Raw genomic sequence first — 16,975 nt, 5'->3', positions numbered from 1 at the left:
CACGTCCCCCTCAATTATATTATATATTGTCTGAAAAAGCATTTGACAGGGTAGATTGGGACTTTATGTCCGGCATCCGGCTTGGCAACGCCTGTCTCCATAGAATTTTATCTCTTTACACTGTCCCGTCCGCCAGAATCAAGATTAATGGCTCCTTGTCAGACCCTTTTACCATTTCTAACGGCACACGACAGGGATGCCCACTATCCCCACTACTTTTTGTCTTATGCATGGAAGCTTTAGCAAGAAGCATCAGGGCTAACCAAAATATCTCTGGTTTGCTAGTGCGAGGGAACGAATACAAATTGGCTCTTTATGCCGATGATCTACTTGCTCTAATTTCAAGCCCGGTTACTTCTCTCCCAAATCTGATGTTAGAATTTGACAGGTTCGGAGCCCTGTCTAATTTTAAGATAAATTACTCCAAATCCATCGCAATGAACCTAACTGCTTCCCCTGGGGTGGTTGTGGGTTTGAAAGGCTCCTTCCCTTTCACCTGGCATGACCACAAAATTAAATACTTGGGGGTTATGCTCTCTAACGATTTATCTACAATATTCTCCTTAAATTTCAGCCCCTTATTGAAAACGCTTCGCTTAGACTTTCAGAGGTGGAGGAAAGTGCGACTATCCTGGTTTGGTAGAATTAACGTGGTCAAGATGAATGCCCTCCCCAGGATATTTTTTCTCCAAACCCTCCCTATAGACATCCCTCCTCTGTGGTTCCGGGACGTCTAGAATCTCATTCGAGCGTTTGTCTGGGGCGGCAACACATCTAGATTTAAACATGACATTCTATTTCAGAGAAAACATCAGGGGGGACAACAGCTTCCACATATCCCTAGCTATTATCATGCTGTACAGTTAAATAGAGTTTTGGAATGGACACGGGCTAAAGACTGTAAACAATGGGTACTTCTGGAAGAGGGCTGTCTCCCACATTATATAGAAATCGTACCATGGTTACCCACCCTTCCGAAAGTTGCCCATCCCACGGTCTCCCCCACGCTTAAATTATGGAACACGCTTAGGTTGAGGTGTCACATATCTTCCAAATGGTCCCCATTAACTTCTTTTCTCTATAACCCCGAATTTGTTCCAGGACTCCATGGACTGGCCTTCACCTCGTGGGCTGAGACTGGGCTTTTCAGGGTCGGTCAGCTGGTGTGTTCGGGTAGGGTGCGGTCATTCTCAGATATCCAATCTCTTTGGAAAATATCGAGTACTGATTTTTGGAAGTTCCTTCAGGTTTATCATTTCCTAACGTTCTCCAAGAACCTATCAGACATAGCTAGAGATCTCACCATTTTTGAAAAATTATGCGTTTCCACCCGTTCTCCTACACATGCCATCTCCCAGATTTATACACTTATTATGGAAGACCTATTCCCTCAACCCCCTGCCTTCATGATTTCCTGGGAGAGGGATATGCCAAGGTTAGCTACACAGGCCAACTGGGACACTATATTTCGTAATTCTCAGGCGAGCTCCTTATGTTTATCTACGATGGAAACTCTTTACAAGCTCATATATAGATGGTACTTGACTCCCCTTGACCTCAATAAAATGTTTCCTGCCCTCTCGAATCTTTGCTGGAGGTGTAAAGGTGCCCCAGGGAGCTTTTTGCACATTTGGTGGGACTGCCCTCTTATAGTTCCCTTTTGGAAAGACGTTTTTAAATGCTCCGAGTTGATAGTGGGAGATATAGTACTCAGAGACCCAGAGTTTTGGCTCCTTAATCTTACCTCAGCAAGTATACATTCCTACAAATGCTCCCTATTGAGACACCTTAGCAACGTGACAAAGGCCGTTATACCGACTCTTTGGAGATCCGTCTCCCCACCCTTAATTAAACAATGGTTTAATAAGATAGATTACTTTTTGGAGATGGAAGACCTTATCTCCTTCTCGATGGGAAGAACCATCGGCTTTACCGCTATCTAGTTCCCATGGTGTGATTTCAAGGAGTCTCCGGTATATCGGTCTTATATAGTACCCTAGATCTTTTTCCATTAATTACACCGATAAATCTCCAGCCCCTTACGGACCTCCAGCTGTAAACTTCATCCCACCTGTCTTCTTCAGGACCCTTTTTTCTTTTTCTTCTTCCTTCTACCTTATTCTTTTTCCGTTCTTTCACTTCTTTTCTAAATATTCGTTAGCTAGGTTATAATAATGTCTGTATTTCTATGCATACCTTTTGATTGCTGAACAGACAACTTTTCTATTTACCTTAAATGTTTAAAACACTGTTACTAGATTAGTACGACCAGCAATGTTTTCTGGATTTCATTATGTGAAAATGCTGTACTATTGATTTGTTTACTGCTTTAATAAACACAGATTGCAGAAAAGAAAAAAAAAAAGTGCCATCCTGTCACTTCTGTATATGTCCAGTGATACTACCGTATATGTCCAGTGGTAATGCCATATAATTCCAGTGATATTGCTGTATAATTCCACTCCAGTGATATTGCTGTATAATTGCAGTGGAAATTGTTTGTGTCACTTGGCTTAGTCATACAGCTACCTCATTGCGCCTCTTCTACATTTTTGCATGAGGTGCTGTGTGGGGCCTAGTTTTTTAAAAGTGCCATCCTGTCTGCCGCTGCCATGCCACTCCTAGATGGGCCAGGTGTTTGCGTTGTCCACTTGTGTCGCTTAGCAAAGTCACCCAGCAACCTCTGTGCAACCTTTTGGCCTAAAAACAATATTGTGAGGTGTTCAGAATAGACTGGAAATGAGTGGAAATGAATGTTATTGAGGTTAATAATACCGTAGGATCAAATTATCCCCAAATTCTGTGATTTTAGCAGTTTTTATGTTTTTTTCAAAAATCATCCAGATCCAAAACCATAACACAAAAGTGGAATTAGAACCAAAACCAAAACACAAAACACGAAAAGTGGCAGCCACACATCTCTAATATATTATACTTTCAAAGTTCTACAGCACTTTTTTACCCGGATAATATCTGATTTTTCAGTGCATATATTATAGGTTTGTAGTTTTATGTTAGTTTTTACTCTCTTTATGTTGTTGCTCTATGGGTGTGTATTGAGGAGGGGCATGAGAGCTACAGTACCTGCATGTCCTCATTCCTCATACACAGCTTCCTGCACTATTTATACTGTAGTTTCTGCACATGTAGCTCCCAGTCACAGATAGTGCAGGAAGTAAGATAATATAAAGGAGGGAGGACGGAGCCGTACGGACGCTGCAGCGATTGTTACAGTGTATTGTATCCTGCAACATGTCAGGAAAACTCAGCTCTGATTCCACTGTGGGTGAGTGATAGGACTTTTCTCACATACCTATTATATGTTATACATTCAGGTTAGTTCCAGCAGATACTGCACAGTGACCTTTGTCTCACGTAATACATTCAGCATGTCACACATTTTATTTGTAGTCAGTTTATGTTGCTGGGAGCTGATTGCATTTGGAATGTGACTGAATTTAGCAACATTCTCTTGCCGGGACACAGGCTCCGATAAAAGCCCACAGGGTGGCAGACTGATAACTTTCACTTTGCTTCTGGTTATGGACTCTGGCAGCCTAATGTGCAAGCGATACCGCCATGCTGTGAATGGGGCCTGATGGGAAGGAGATACGAGTAGCCATAGGCATCGCATTCTGGAGCTTGATAAATCTGACAATATAGCAACCCCCATAGAAACCTAGGAGGGTGTATGCAGGGCTGGTTCTAGACCAAGTGGAGGCCAAGGAGAAAATGTCCTTTAGCGCCACCCCAAAAAACAAACAAACCATATCTTAGTTTGAGCAGAACGTATGTGGTACAAGCCAGGGTGCAGGTCAGATTGAGTCTCTGACCTTTTTTATTTGCCCAGATTGCAGACTTTTTCCTGCATTTTGCGTCTTTACTCAATAATGGTGCATTAAGTACTTGGGATTAGTATTTTAACTGACCCCTCTATACCTTACATCAATGATCCCTGTATACCCTACTCCACATCACTGCCCCCAGCACTGCCAGATACACATATTGTCCCCAGTACTGCCAAAAACACATAGTGTGGAATTCAAATGTTTGAAAAGTCGGTTGAGTGTCTGTTTTTTCCTGTCTATTATTTGAATCTCCCCCAGTATGTCCCCATTACTGCCAGATATACATATGCCCCCAGTAAAGTGCCAGATACACATAACGCCCCCAATATAGTGTCAGATACACATACCGCCCCCTGTATAGTGCCAGATACACATAATGTCCCTAGTATAGGGCCAGTTACACATACTGCCCCCAGTATAGTGCAAGTTACACATACTGCCCCCAGTCTAGTGCCAGTTACACATACCACCCCCAGTATAGTGTCTGATACACATACCGCCCCTGTATACTATCAGATACACATAATGTCCCCAGTTTAGTGCTAGTTACACATACTGCCCCCAGTATAGTGCCAGTTACACATACTGCCCGAGTATAGTGCCAGATACACATACTGCTTCCCGTATAGTGGCAGATACACATAAAGCCCACAGTAGCTGTTACACATAATGCCCCTTCCCCCCAGAAGTGTTCACCACACACCAGGCCTCCTCCTCAGTGCTGCTGGGCTGTGTTGCTGCTTCCGCTGTCATCCATATCTGGGGGCAGGAGAGTGCAGGGCACACCTCTCCTGTCCCATTGCTGAGTCCGGTCTCCAGTGGCCATTTTATATATGGTGCCAGCAGTGGTGGAACTAGCGAGTGGTGGGCCCAGGTGCAAAAATATGCTTTGGGCCACCCAGCACCACTACACAAAAGGAAAACTGTGGACACAGGAGATTACAAATTGAATTAATCTTACATTTATTACACTATATGTGACTTATTTAATGTAATAAATGCAACACAAATGAAATTAGTAGTATCCTGAGATGACCATGAGCGCAAACTCACTGCCCCCCTCACAGCTTACTACCCCTCCACATAGCACATACTGACACCATCAAAACTCATTGTTCCCTCACAATTTACAACCCCCCTCATGGCACATTTACCTCCTCACACAATAGTGCACACTGATCCCCTTACTGCTCACCTTTCCCTAATAGCCGCACAACACTAATGGACTCCTCCCCCAAGGCAGCACTTACCTGTTTCATTGGTCTCATCTGTGTCTCGGGATGGCCATTGGCAGTTATTATTATTATTATTATCCTTTATTTATATGGCGCCACAAGGGTTCCGCAGCGCCCAATTACAGAGTACATAAACAAATAATCAAACAGGAAAACAGTGACTTACAGTTGAAGACAGTATAGGACAAGTACAGGGTAACTAATCATAGCTATCTCAGTAGATGACACTGGAATAAGTATCAGGAGGCAGAAGGGGATACGGTCGTGTATATATATATATATATATATATATATATATATATCGTATATATGTGAGGCATGGTCTAAAAAGGGGGCATGTCCACTGGATACGGTTGTTTGGTCGACACAGCCTAGATCGACAGTCATTGGGTCGACTGCTGAAGGTCGACATGCATTAGGTCGACATGTAGTAGGTCGACATGAGTTTGTCACTTTTTGAATTTTTTTTTATTTTTCCATACATGACGATCCACATGGACTACGACTGGAACGGTAACCTGTGCCGAGCGCAGCAGTAGCGGAGCGAGGGGACACGGTGCACTAATTGGGGTTCACCGTCACTTTACAAAGAAAACGACACCAAAAACAGCCCCAAATCTTATGTCGACCTTTTGACCTGTCGACATAGTACACATCGACCTAATGCCCATGTTGACCTTCAGTGGTCAACCTAATGAATGTCGACCTAAGTTCAGTTGACCCAACGACCCGTACCCGGCAGAAGACTGCTGGATTTGGGGCAGTTGAAGATTATTAAAGTAAGAAAAAGGATAAGCACATGAGGGAAGAGGATCCTGCTCGTGAGAGCTTACATTCTGTATGGTAGGTTATCACCGATGGTCACCATCGATGGTACAATTGATGGATAAAATCGATGCTGTAAAACCATCTGTAAAGGAACCATCGATGGTTTTACCCATCGATGGTCACCACTGCATTACTATTAACTGTAATGCGAGCCAATCAGACCGGGGCGTGGCTTTGCAAGTGTCAGGGAGCGGGGCTAAGCTCCATGCCCTGACACTATGAGGGGGAAGGGGGAAATTAAAAATTCGGTAGCACTAAAACCATCCATGGTGGTAAACCATCTGGCTCTCCCCCATCGATGGTAAAAGTATTTGACATCGGTCTTAGACTATCAATGATTTCGAATCATCGATGGCCATCCATTTCAGTGACAGCATTACGGGCCTGACTTTGCTGTATTTGGATGCTACAGGGTTTTAGGGTTTGAACCTGCAAAAGGTTTTCATTTTGTAATGTAATGAAAATACCAACAATGTAATCTATTGGGGAGAAGATATTTTCTATTTACAGGTATCTCTGTTGGAGCTCCCTTAGGTTTTGGAAACGGAATTAACAGTATATTCTCCCTGTGAAGAAACAGGGAGGCAAAAGGGGCCCGCTTGCAATATGATTTGTGTTAAAACTTCATTTTTTATACAAATGTTAAAATATTTATAAATTCATTTTAAATTTTATTTAATGAGAGAGAGAGAGAGAATGAGAAGGAAAGGAAACCATCTCTCCCCTGAAACTAAGATCCTTCAGATTGTGGTTGTGCCATAAGGTGATACACTATTGTAGTCATAATTAAACAAAAAATGATAACACAACTAATATCTTATTCGGCTGGTTGTACCACATGGGTGAAAAATTGAAAATATCAAAATATGGTATTTTATTCTCTTTAGGATAACAGTATTGTACTTAAGTTCACCATTATATTATAGTCCTCCTAGTAAGAGAATGAGGTGCTTCTAATAAAAACTGATTATGTCAATTGTAAGATATATATAATTCGGTAATTTGCTAATTTATGATTGCATAAACTCTGCAAAAATCAAACTGTAAATAAAGTATATAGTATGTGTAGTGTAGTATACATATTTATCTCCCATTGATAGTAGATGAACAATATGTTGCCTCACCAAAATGAACTGCCACGAATGAAATACAACAAAAGTCTGTGAGCCTAATTCAGACCTGGTCGCTCGCTAGGGTTTTTTTTGCAGTGCTGCGATCAGATAGTCGCCGCCCACGGGGGAGTGTATTTTTGCTTTGAAAGTGTGCGAACGCATGTGCAGCCGAGCGGTACAAAAAAGTTACTCAGCCATTGTGATCACTTCAGCCTGTCCGGGACCGGAATTGACGTCAGACACCCTCCCTGCAAACGCTTGGACACACCTGTGTCACTTTACGAAGAAAACGACACCAAAAACAGTCCAAAAACTCATGTCAACCTTTTTACCTGTCGACCTAGTACACGTCGACATAATGCCCATGTCGACCTTCAGTGGTCGACCTCAGTTGAGTCGACCCAACGGCCCATACCCATGTCCACACCCCCTAAAAATATTTGAATGTTAAAAAAGAATAAGCTGTATTAGTCACTAATTTATTGTGTTATAAATCCAGCATTTGTATCTGGCAGTTGGCAATCCTTGATAAAGGTGTAGGCCAGTGATGGACTTTACCCCCCCCAGTAAAATCTGCCACCTCAGCTCATACCAATGAGCCAGATGCAGTCCGTGAGACTGCACTGGCTTCACTGTGATTGGCAGTGACTTCCTATAGGAAGTCCTACCTGTCAGTCACAGACACTACAGGCAGTCCCATTGTGAGGTGTTTCAGCGTCTATCAACTACATTGTACAGGTGCTGGCACCTGGCCGGCAGTGGGGACGAGGCAGCAGGGACCGCGGCAGCCCCCATCCTCCAAGTAGTAGCCACACAGAAACGGCTGTAGCATGGGCAGTAAGCCCTAAGATGCTGCTGAAATGCTGCTTTGGCTGTGATAAGTACTGCGTTCCTGCTATGAGATGGATCCATGTATATATATATGCTTTTACTGCAATAAACTGAAAACGTGATTTATTTATTTTTTTGTATTAAGATGGTGTGCTGTTCCATCAATCATTACTGAGCCCCTGGTGGAGTGATACTGACAAAAGTTGTCTATCTATCATCTATATATTACACAGAACTTAATAACAATTTTGATTTTAGGTGAAACAGCCTCTTAGTGGTACTGACACACCAGCGCACAGAGGACCGTGTGGAGATTGTGGGTCTGAGCGAGGTTGGATTGGGCTCAGGAGGAAGTTCCCCATTGCTGAGCAGCTACTGACACCATAATGGCAGAGACGGGGCTGAAGATACAAGAAGCCCTGGTGACGGCTCTGAGGAAACTGAATAAGAAGAAATTCAAGAGATTTAAAAAGACTCTGAGTGGCTGGAAAGTATCTGAACCATATATCAATATTACACAGGACCAGCTGGAGGGCGGAAGTCCCAGTCGTGTCGCTGAGCTTATCAGGAGATACTACGAGGATTCCTATGGGACGGAGGTGACCCTGGCTGTGCTGGAAGCTATACATGGGGGGAAAGTCCGAGAGGAACTCCAACACGACCTGCAGAGAGGTAATTTACAGATGGGTAATTGCAGAACACACAGATGGATCTGACAAACTGATAATGTTATTGGTAAAGTATAATTCAAATTATTATGAGATTGTTCTGGATACAAATAATATTTTACACATTTTCAGTAACATTAATATCATTATCTGTTAGATAATAGGGAGCAGCGCGTTGTGGTTAATGGATCTTTTTCAACTTGGACTGAAGTGCTAAGTGGTGTGCCGCAAGGCTCAGTATTAGGACCGCTATTGTTCAATATTTTCATTAACGACCTAACAGAAGGTCTAGAGAGCATGGTGTCAATTTTTGCAGATGATACCAAATTGTGTAAGGTTATAAATACAGAGGAGGATGCCGAGTCTCTTCAGAACGACTTAGTTAAATTAGAAGCATGGGCAGCCAAATGGAGAATGTGCTTCAACACAGACAAGTGTAAGGTAATGCACTGTGGTAACAAGAACAAAAATTACACCTACCTACTAAATGGGGTAAAATTAGGGGATTCTGTACTGGAAAAGGACTTAGGTGTCCTCATAGATAGCAAACTAAGCAGTAGTACCCAACGTAGGACTGCAGCAAAGAAGGCTAATAATATATTAGCATGCATAAAATGGGGTATTGATGCTAGGGACGAGAGTATTATACTCCCGTTATATAAATCACTAGTGAGGCCACACCTTGAATACTGTGTACAGTTCTGGGCACCGTACTACAAAAAGGATATCCTGGAGATAGAAAAGGTACAGAGGAGTGCGACCAAACTAATTAAGGGCATGGAGACGATGGAATACAAGGAAAGGCTTGAAAGACTAGGCATGTTTACATTGGAAAAGTGGAGACTAAGAGGGGATATGATCAACATCTACAAATATATAAGGGGACAATACACAGAGCTTGCGCGGGACCTGTTTTTGGTTAGATCAACACAGAGGACTCGTGGACACTCGCTCAGGTTAGAGGAGAGGAGATTCCGCACAATACGGCGTAAAGGCTTTTTCACGGTAAGGACAATACGTGTTTGGGATTCCCTGCCCGAGGGAGTTGTAATGGCGGAATCTGTCAACACCTTTAAGAATGGGTTAGATAAATTCCTAATGGATAAGGATATCCAGGGGTATGGTGCATAGTCATGCATTATAGTTACTATAAATAGGGATAAAATGCAGCGGCTTAATAGCAGCATCAGTCAGAAATTTTAGTCAAATCATCATGCATAGGAGACCACAAATAGGTTGAACTCGATGGACAATTGTCTTTTTTCAACCTCAGATACTATGTTACTATGTGCACATGGTGATATCGCAGTGTTATTATTATTACATTTTATTTATAAGGCGCCACGTGTTTTACAAAGGACAGTACAGGGAGACAAAACTTACATTAAATAAATAACAGAAATAGAGTGCAGGTAACAAAGTGCACCACAATTCTCATACATAATACAGCTAAGATGTAAGTAGTGAGGGAGTAATCATCGTACTACTTGGGGCTGGCGGCCATAGATAGAGATGAGCCTTTACCAGCAGGAGAGAAAGCGGATAAAGATGGTCGCTGAGTAGGAGAGAGCTGTGAGTGAAATGTGTGGAGAAGAGGGCATAGATAACAAGAGGAAAGAGAGCCCTGCTCTGAAGAGCTAACAATCTAGTGGGAAGGGGCGACACACAGATGACATGAGGTGCAAGCAAGCGGGAGGAAGCCTGACGGCAGGGTGTAAGCAAAGCTGAGATGTTCACGGCATGAGGCAGTGTTGTCATATGTTACAGTACAAAGATTTATTACATGGTGATAAGTGTCAAATCCTCTAATCCAGGGGCGGCCAACCAGTCAAAGAGCCAAAAAATCTTGTTAGGTACATCAAAGAGCCGACATCAAGCCGAAGGCGCGTGTGCAAAAATGGGGTGTGGCCTTGTGCCAGCTAGGGCACACCCCTGGTATAAAATACATTGAAAAAGCCAGATCCAACATAAAATACATTGAAAAACTAACTTTCACATAAAATAATTGAAAAAGTCAAATCCATATAAAATATATTGAAAAAGCCAGATTCACGTAATACACTTCAGCTCCCCCATGTGTCACTCCAGCCAGCTCCAACATATATCACTCCAGCCAGCTCCCTCCTACAGTATGTCACTACAGTCAGCTCCCCCATTGTGTATCTCCTGCCAGAACACTCTGTGTCACTCCATCCAGCCCTGACTTGTGTCACTCCAGCCCACCCTCATGTGTCACTACAGTCCCCCCCAACTTGTTCCCAGGGGCTGGCTGGGAAGGAAGGGGGGGGGGGGAGGTCTCATCTGACCCCTGGGCCAGTGCAATGTAAGTGTTCCAGGACAACTTGACTGCAGATTCCCTGTATAAAATGGTGCTCTTGCTTGAGTCTGCCCCCCAGGCTAAAGGTTGCCACCAAGCCCCTGATTGCAGCAGCCCCTTATGTGTCCTCTATTTGCCAGTGGATGTCTCACCTATAGTATTTGGCTCCCTCAGTTTTCAGTCACCGTAGTGCTGCTGCGTGTCTGGCTGAAGGGCAGTGATTTCTGTATCTGTTGTGGTCACGTGACTGAGTGTTGGGAGCCACATTTGAGTAAAGAAAGAGCCACATGTGGCTCAAGAGCCACGGGTTGGCACTGCTGCTCTAATCTATTCCTATTTCTATCTACAACATCTATTAAAACGGGATCGGCATGGGATCCCGGTATACGAATTGCCGGCTGTCACTATACCGACAGAGGCATCCTGCCCGCCAGAATGCCAGCTGCTGAGCGAGCGCATCTATCCACGGAGGGAGAATCACATGTCTCGGCCGTATTTCGGCGGCGGGATTGTTCTCCTGTCGGGATTATGGCATCAGTAATGCAACCGCCGGGATTCTGACGGGCAGAATTTTAAATACATACCATTAAAACAGTTAACATAGAGAACATCACTTCTCTCTATGGTCTCAGTACATCATAGTTGCCTACCCTCCTGCATCCTGCGGGAGCCTCCCGTTTCAGCCATAAATCTTCTGATCCCCTGCTTTATAGGTCAATTCTCCCGTATTCTTCAGATTCTGTCAGGGGTGACACTAAGGAGTTTCTTTGCAAGAACAGTGAGTTGCTGTAGTTGCTCAGGAATCACTGCTGACGGCTCTCATTACCCCCCTTGTGTATCCCCTGAGAGAGAGAGAGAGATAGCAGTACCTGATCACACACTCCTCTTATCTGTGATGGTGTGCACTGACACATAGCATGCCTCTGCTGCTGCTGCTGCTGCTGGTGGTGCTGGTGTAAGAATTGTTGTTAGTAATCTTTCTGTAGTTAAACACATTTGTTTCATTAGAGTAGCTGGTATCTATAATGATTTGGTTAATGCTGTAATGGAATGGAAAATAGCACATCCAATAAATATAGGTCGTGCCTACAAGATGCAGACAATCCAGTGTTCCCAATAAAAATAACATCTACAACACCAAAATAATCATTTACTTCTATGTTTAGGGATGAATTCACACACGGTCAACTTGCATTTGGAATTTATTGCATACAGTAGGCATCACATTTATCATACATATTGTGCTGAGTGAGAAGAAAAGAAATATCACAACGAAAACATATTGCAAATAAGAAACCCTGTATTTCAGGCAGTAATGTTAGTATCAATACTTGCAAAACTTCCCAAAATATATTGTTACTAATGTTATATAGAAATATCTTGCAACTACAAGCATTTAAGCATAGGCACGCCTATTTGTGGAACTAGACACGCCCTTTGGGTAGAGTTTGACACGCCCCCATGGCGGCACGCCGCGCTTTGCACGGCACATGCTACTGTAATCTCCCTGATTTTAGTTTTCAAAAGTAGGCAAGTATGCAGTACATACAGGAAACAATAAAGGCATTGTCAAATCTCACTGCATGTTGTGCGACCCCCTCCCCCCCCCCAACCTACACCAATGGGCCCTACACATTTGTCGATCCGCCGCTGAGCTGCTCGGCGGTGGATACGGCCGACGGGCAACCCGGCGGCGGAGGGCAGTGAAGTTTCTTCACTCCCCCCGTCACCCGGCTCCATAGCAGTGCATGCTAATATGGACGAGATTGTCCATATTGGCCTGCATGTATAAGCGACGGGGCACCAACGATGAACGAGCGTGGGGCCGCGCATCGTTTATCGTTGGTGCACACACGGAACAATATGAATGAGTTCTCGTTCATCAATGAACGAGAACTTTCATATCGTTCTGTTTTATCCGCAATGTGTAGAGCCCATAACCCTTCCTAGTACACATTGCACAGGAAGTCTGGTAATTCTAACTACGGGGGTCATTCTCGCCCGATCGCACGCTGCAGTTTTTTGCAGCGGTGCGATCGGGTCAGAACTGTGCATGCTCCGGCGCTGCAGTGCGCCTGGTGCGTGCCTGACGTCCGAAGGCCGTCGCTGCGCTACGATCGCCTCTGCCTGATTGACAGGCAGAGGCGGTCGCTCGGCGGGATGGGGCGGCTCGGCGGCGTTTGGCTGCCATTTCGTGGGCATGGCCGGACCGTGCGGGGGATGGCCCGCAGCGGTTGCGTGATGTCACACGCAGCCGCTGCGGGCTAGGGAGCGACGAGTAGCTCCCAGCCAGCGCGCTAAAGCTGAGCTGGCCGGGAGCTACTCCTAAAGTGCAAAAGCATCGCCGCTGTGCGATGCTTTTCTACTTCTGCGGGGGGGGAGGGTGCGGCACTGACATGCGGAGTGGACTAGACCCGTGATGGGCGTCCCCCCGTATGTCTATGGTCATGATCGTAGCCCTGCTAAATTTTGCAGGGCTACGATTAACTCAGAATCACCCCCTATATGAGGCTATACTGTATGTAGTGGTTAGTATAAATCATTGCAGCTAAGAAGATCTGCGTAGTGTGCAGTCACACATCCAATCCTCTCCAGCCATACGCTATGTCAGTGGTTCCCAAACTTTTTGTGTCATGGCGCCCTAAAGTAATAGAATTTTTTTCACGGCACCCCGAGGCCAACATTTCTTATTGAGAAATTCTAAAATAAATATTAAATTAATTAAATTGTGTTTATATGTCATCCTTAGGGTCAGTTGTGTGGTGAGGGACAAGATTTGCTTCTGTTTGGCCACATATTTTATGATTAGCAGCCGCCAGCACTGGTTTTGTCTATTACATAGACCATAAATAATTTGAATTGGTCCTGGACCACCAACCCAGGGCACCCCTGCAATTGTCCTGAGGCACCCCAGGGTGCCACTGCACACAGTTTGAGAACCACTGTGCTATGTACAGTAGATCTTCTTAGCTGCAATGGTTTTATACTTACCACTAAAAACCCACCCCTGGTTCACATGGGAGCAACTTTGAATTTATGACGATAGGCTTTTTTTAAACAAGCCATTGTTCCTCTGGACATCAACATTCTTTCTCTGTCATTTGACAATCGAGATTCTCTTTCTTGCTCAGTTTCATTATTATAGGATAAACTAATTATTTTAGTGTCCGATGTACTATATGGCCTATATTTGCTTTCCATCTCGGCATAATGGAATACAATATTTACATTTTAATTAAAGAGCTCCTCAAACAGAGACGTGTTGACACTACGACAGATGCCTTTTCTATAGGCGAGCACCGTGTAAATTCTCACACTGGGCGGGATTTACTAAAGGGAAAATGCGGTAAAACCCCCCGTTTTACGGCATTTTCATATGTACTAACTCCCGACCGCCGCCTTTTCGCCTCATAGGGTATCGCCATCTTTTTATGGCAATACCCTATAGAAGCCTATGGGATTCTTAATGCCGCCGCCCCGCGCCGCATCCCGCGCCGCTCACGACGACCCCCCCTTCCCCCCCGGCATACCTAAGCTGCTGCTGGTGCGGCCCCCCTCCTCCTTCTCCCCCGCATCACAGCCTTGTCTCCTTCCGGCTGCAGGGGGGAGGAGGAGGAGCCCGGGGACTCCCTGCACACATCACCTCCCGAGTCTGGGATGTGACGGAGACCCCCGCTGACCCCCGCCGACCCCTGCAGACCCCGGTAGACATCATCGCGGGGGGCCTCCTATACCGCATTGCGATACTTATCGCATATGTTAGTACATATACGATTAGTATAGCTGCGGTAGGCGGCGAGAGGCGGCGATGGTTTATAGTACATCCCGCCCACTGTATAAATCTGTTTCTGTATTCTCACACTGGCTGGCCACACATGCGCCTCCGATTGTCCCCTCCCCATCCTCTGCTGGTTTGGCCTTCACCTTTTGACTTTTATTCATAGTGACTTTGGCTGAATATAAAGAAAAATATGAACTTTGGGGAAGAAATAACATTTTAAATACCTACCGGTAAATCTTTTTCTCGTAGTCCGTAGGGGATACTGAGAATACATTTAGTACCATGGAGTATAGGTGGATCCACTAGGAGCCATGGGCACTTTAAGAAGTTTAACTATGTGGGCTGGCTCCTCCCTCTATGCCCCTCCTACCAGACTCAGTCTAGGAAACTGTGCCCAGAGGAGATGGACATAACTCGAGAGAAGGAAAATAGAATAGCAAAGTGGTGAGATTTAGAACCAGCACACCCATAACAAGAGGATAGCCATGCTAGCTGAACCAAACAACAGTTAACAAAGAACGTTGCAGGAAGAACGCAGCACCGGGCGGGCGCCCAGTATCCCCTACAGACTACGAGAAAAGGATTTACTGGTAGGTTATTGAAATCCTATTTTCTCTTACGTCCTAGGGGATACTGGGAATCCATTTAGTACCATGGGGAAGTACCAAAGCTCCCAAACCGGGTGTGAGAGTGCTGAGGTTCCTGCAGAACTGATTGACCAAACTGAAGGTCCCCAGAAGCCAAGGTATTGAACTTGTAAAACTTTGCGAACATTTTTTAACCCAACCAAGTAGCTGCTCGGCATAGGTGTAATGCCGAGACCCCACGGGCAGCTGCCCAGGAGGAACCCACCAACCTAGTAGAGTGGGCCTGAACAGATTTTGGAATCGGCAAACCTGCCGTGGAATAAGCATGTTGGATAGTAAGCCTGATCCATCTTGCAGTCGACTGCTTTGAAGCAGGACACCCAATCTTGTTGGCATTAGAGATGAGCAGGTTCGGATTTACTCGGTTCTTTATGCCAGAATTATCGCCATTTCTTATTTTCTGGATTTTCCTTATTGGCTAACCAAAACACGTGACGTCCGATAGCCAATAAGGAGATTCGGGTAAATCCAAGTAAATCCGAGTAAAACCGAACCCGCTCATCTCTAGCTGGCATCATAGAGAACGAACAGCGATTCCGTTTTCCTGGTATGAGCCGTTCTCTTCACATATATCTTCAAAGCCCGTACCACATCAAAGGACTTTGAAACAGTAGAGGTGTCGGTAACAAATGGAACCACAATCGGTTGGTTGATGTGAAACGCCGACACCACCTTAGGAAGGAATTGCTGATGAGTCCTGAGTTCAGCTCTGTCCTCATGGAAAATCAAGTAGGGACTATTGTGAGACAATGCCCCCAGTTCCAAGATGCGCCTTGCCGAGGCCAAGGCCAACAGCATGACAGTTTTCCACGTAAGATACTTATCTTCCACTTCCAGTAACGGTTGAAACCAGTCCGATTGGAGGTACCACAAAACCAACTGGAGATCCCAAGGTGCCGTGGGAGGCACAAAGGGAGGTTGGATATGAAGGACACCTTTAAAGAACATCAGTACTTCCGGTAGAGAAGCCAATTGTTTCTGAATGAAAATCGACAAGGCCGAAATCTGCACCTTTAAGGAGCCTAGGCGTAAGTCCACATCCACACCCGACTGCAGGAACACAGGAAACGTTCCATATGAAATTCCACTATAGAATATCATCTGCTTTCACACCAAGAGACATATTTCTTCCAGGTAATGTTTCGACGTTACCCCCTTCCTGGCTTGGATCATAGTTGGGATGACATTGTCGGGAATCCCTTTCTGGGCTAGAATCAGCCTCTCAACTTCCATGCCGTCAAACGTAGCTGTGGTAAGTCATGATAGACCGATGGGCCATGTTGCAGAAGATCCTCTCGAAGAGGCAGAGGCCACGGATCTTCGCTTAGCATCTCCAGAAGGTCCACATACCAGGCCCTTCTTGGCCAGTCCGGAGCCATCAGGATTGCATGAACTCTTTCCCTTCTTATTCTTTTGAGAACTCCTGGGATCAGAGGGATCAAAGGAAACAAGTATACCAGGCGGTATACTGATGAAGTTGTCAGGGCGTCGACCACAACAGCCTGTGGGACTCTCGACCTGGAACAATACCTCCTGAACTTCTTGTTTAGACGAGAGGCCATCATATCGATTTGTGGACAACCCCACCGATGAGTGAGGAATTGGAACACCTCCTGATGGAAGCCCCATTCCCCCAGGGTGCAGGTCGTGTCTGTTGAGGAAATCTGCTTCCCAGTTGTCTACTCCCGGAATGAAGATTGCTGACAAC

General features: G+C 45.0%; 1 protein-coding gene across 2 annotated transcripts in view; it reads left to right on the top strand.

Moving 5' to 3' along the window:
- The first annotated feature begins 3,196 nt into the window (after positions 1-3,196).
- LOC134945751 (uncharacterized) overlaps positions 3,197-16,975 on the top strand; it is a 708,129-nt gene continuing 694,350 nt past the window's right edge. The window contains exons 1-2 of one of the 2 annotated variants that reach the window (XM_063935219.1): positions 3,197-3,286; positions 8,113-8,526. In XM_063935219.1, the coding sequence (XP_063791289.1) occupies positions 8,241-8,526 (286 nt within the window). In that variant the 5' untranslated portion in view covers positions 3,197-3,286; positions 8,113-8,240. The remainder of the gene's footprint in view (positions 3,287-8,112; positions 8,527-16,975) is intronic. The other variant, XM_063935217.1, reaches the window with a different exon arrangement.

This window comes from Pseudophryne corroboree, chromosome 7 (genome assembly GCF_028390025.1).
Source record: "Pseudophryne corroboree isolate aPseCor3 chromosome 7, aPseCor3.hap2, whole genome shotgun sequence".
NCBI lineage: Eukaryota > Metazoa > Chordata > Amphibia > Anura > Myobatrachidae > Pseudophryne > Pseudophryne corroboree.
This window is presented reverse-complemented; position numbering and strand designations above follow the sequence as displayed.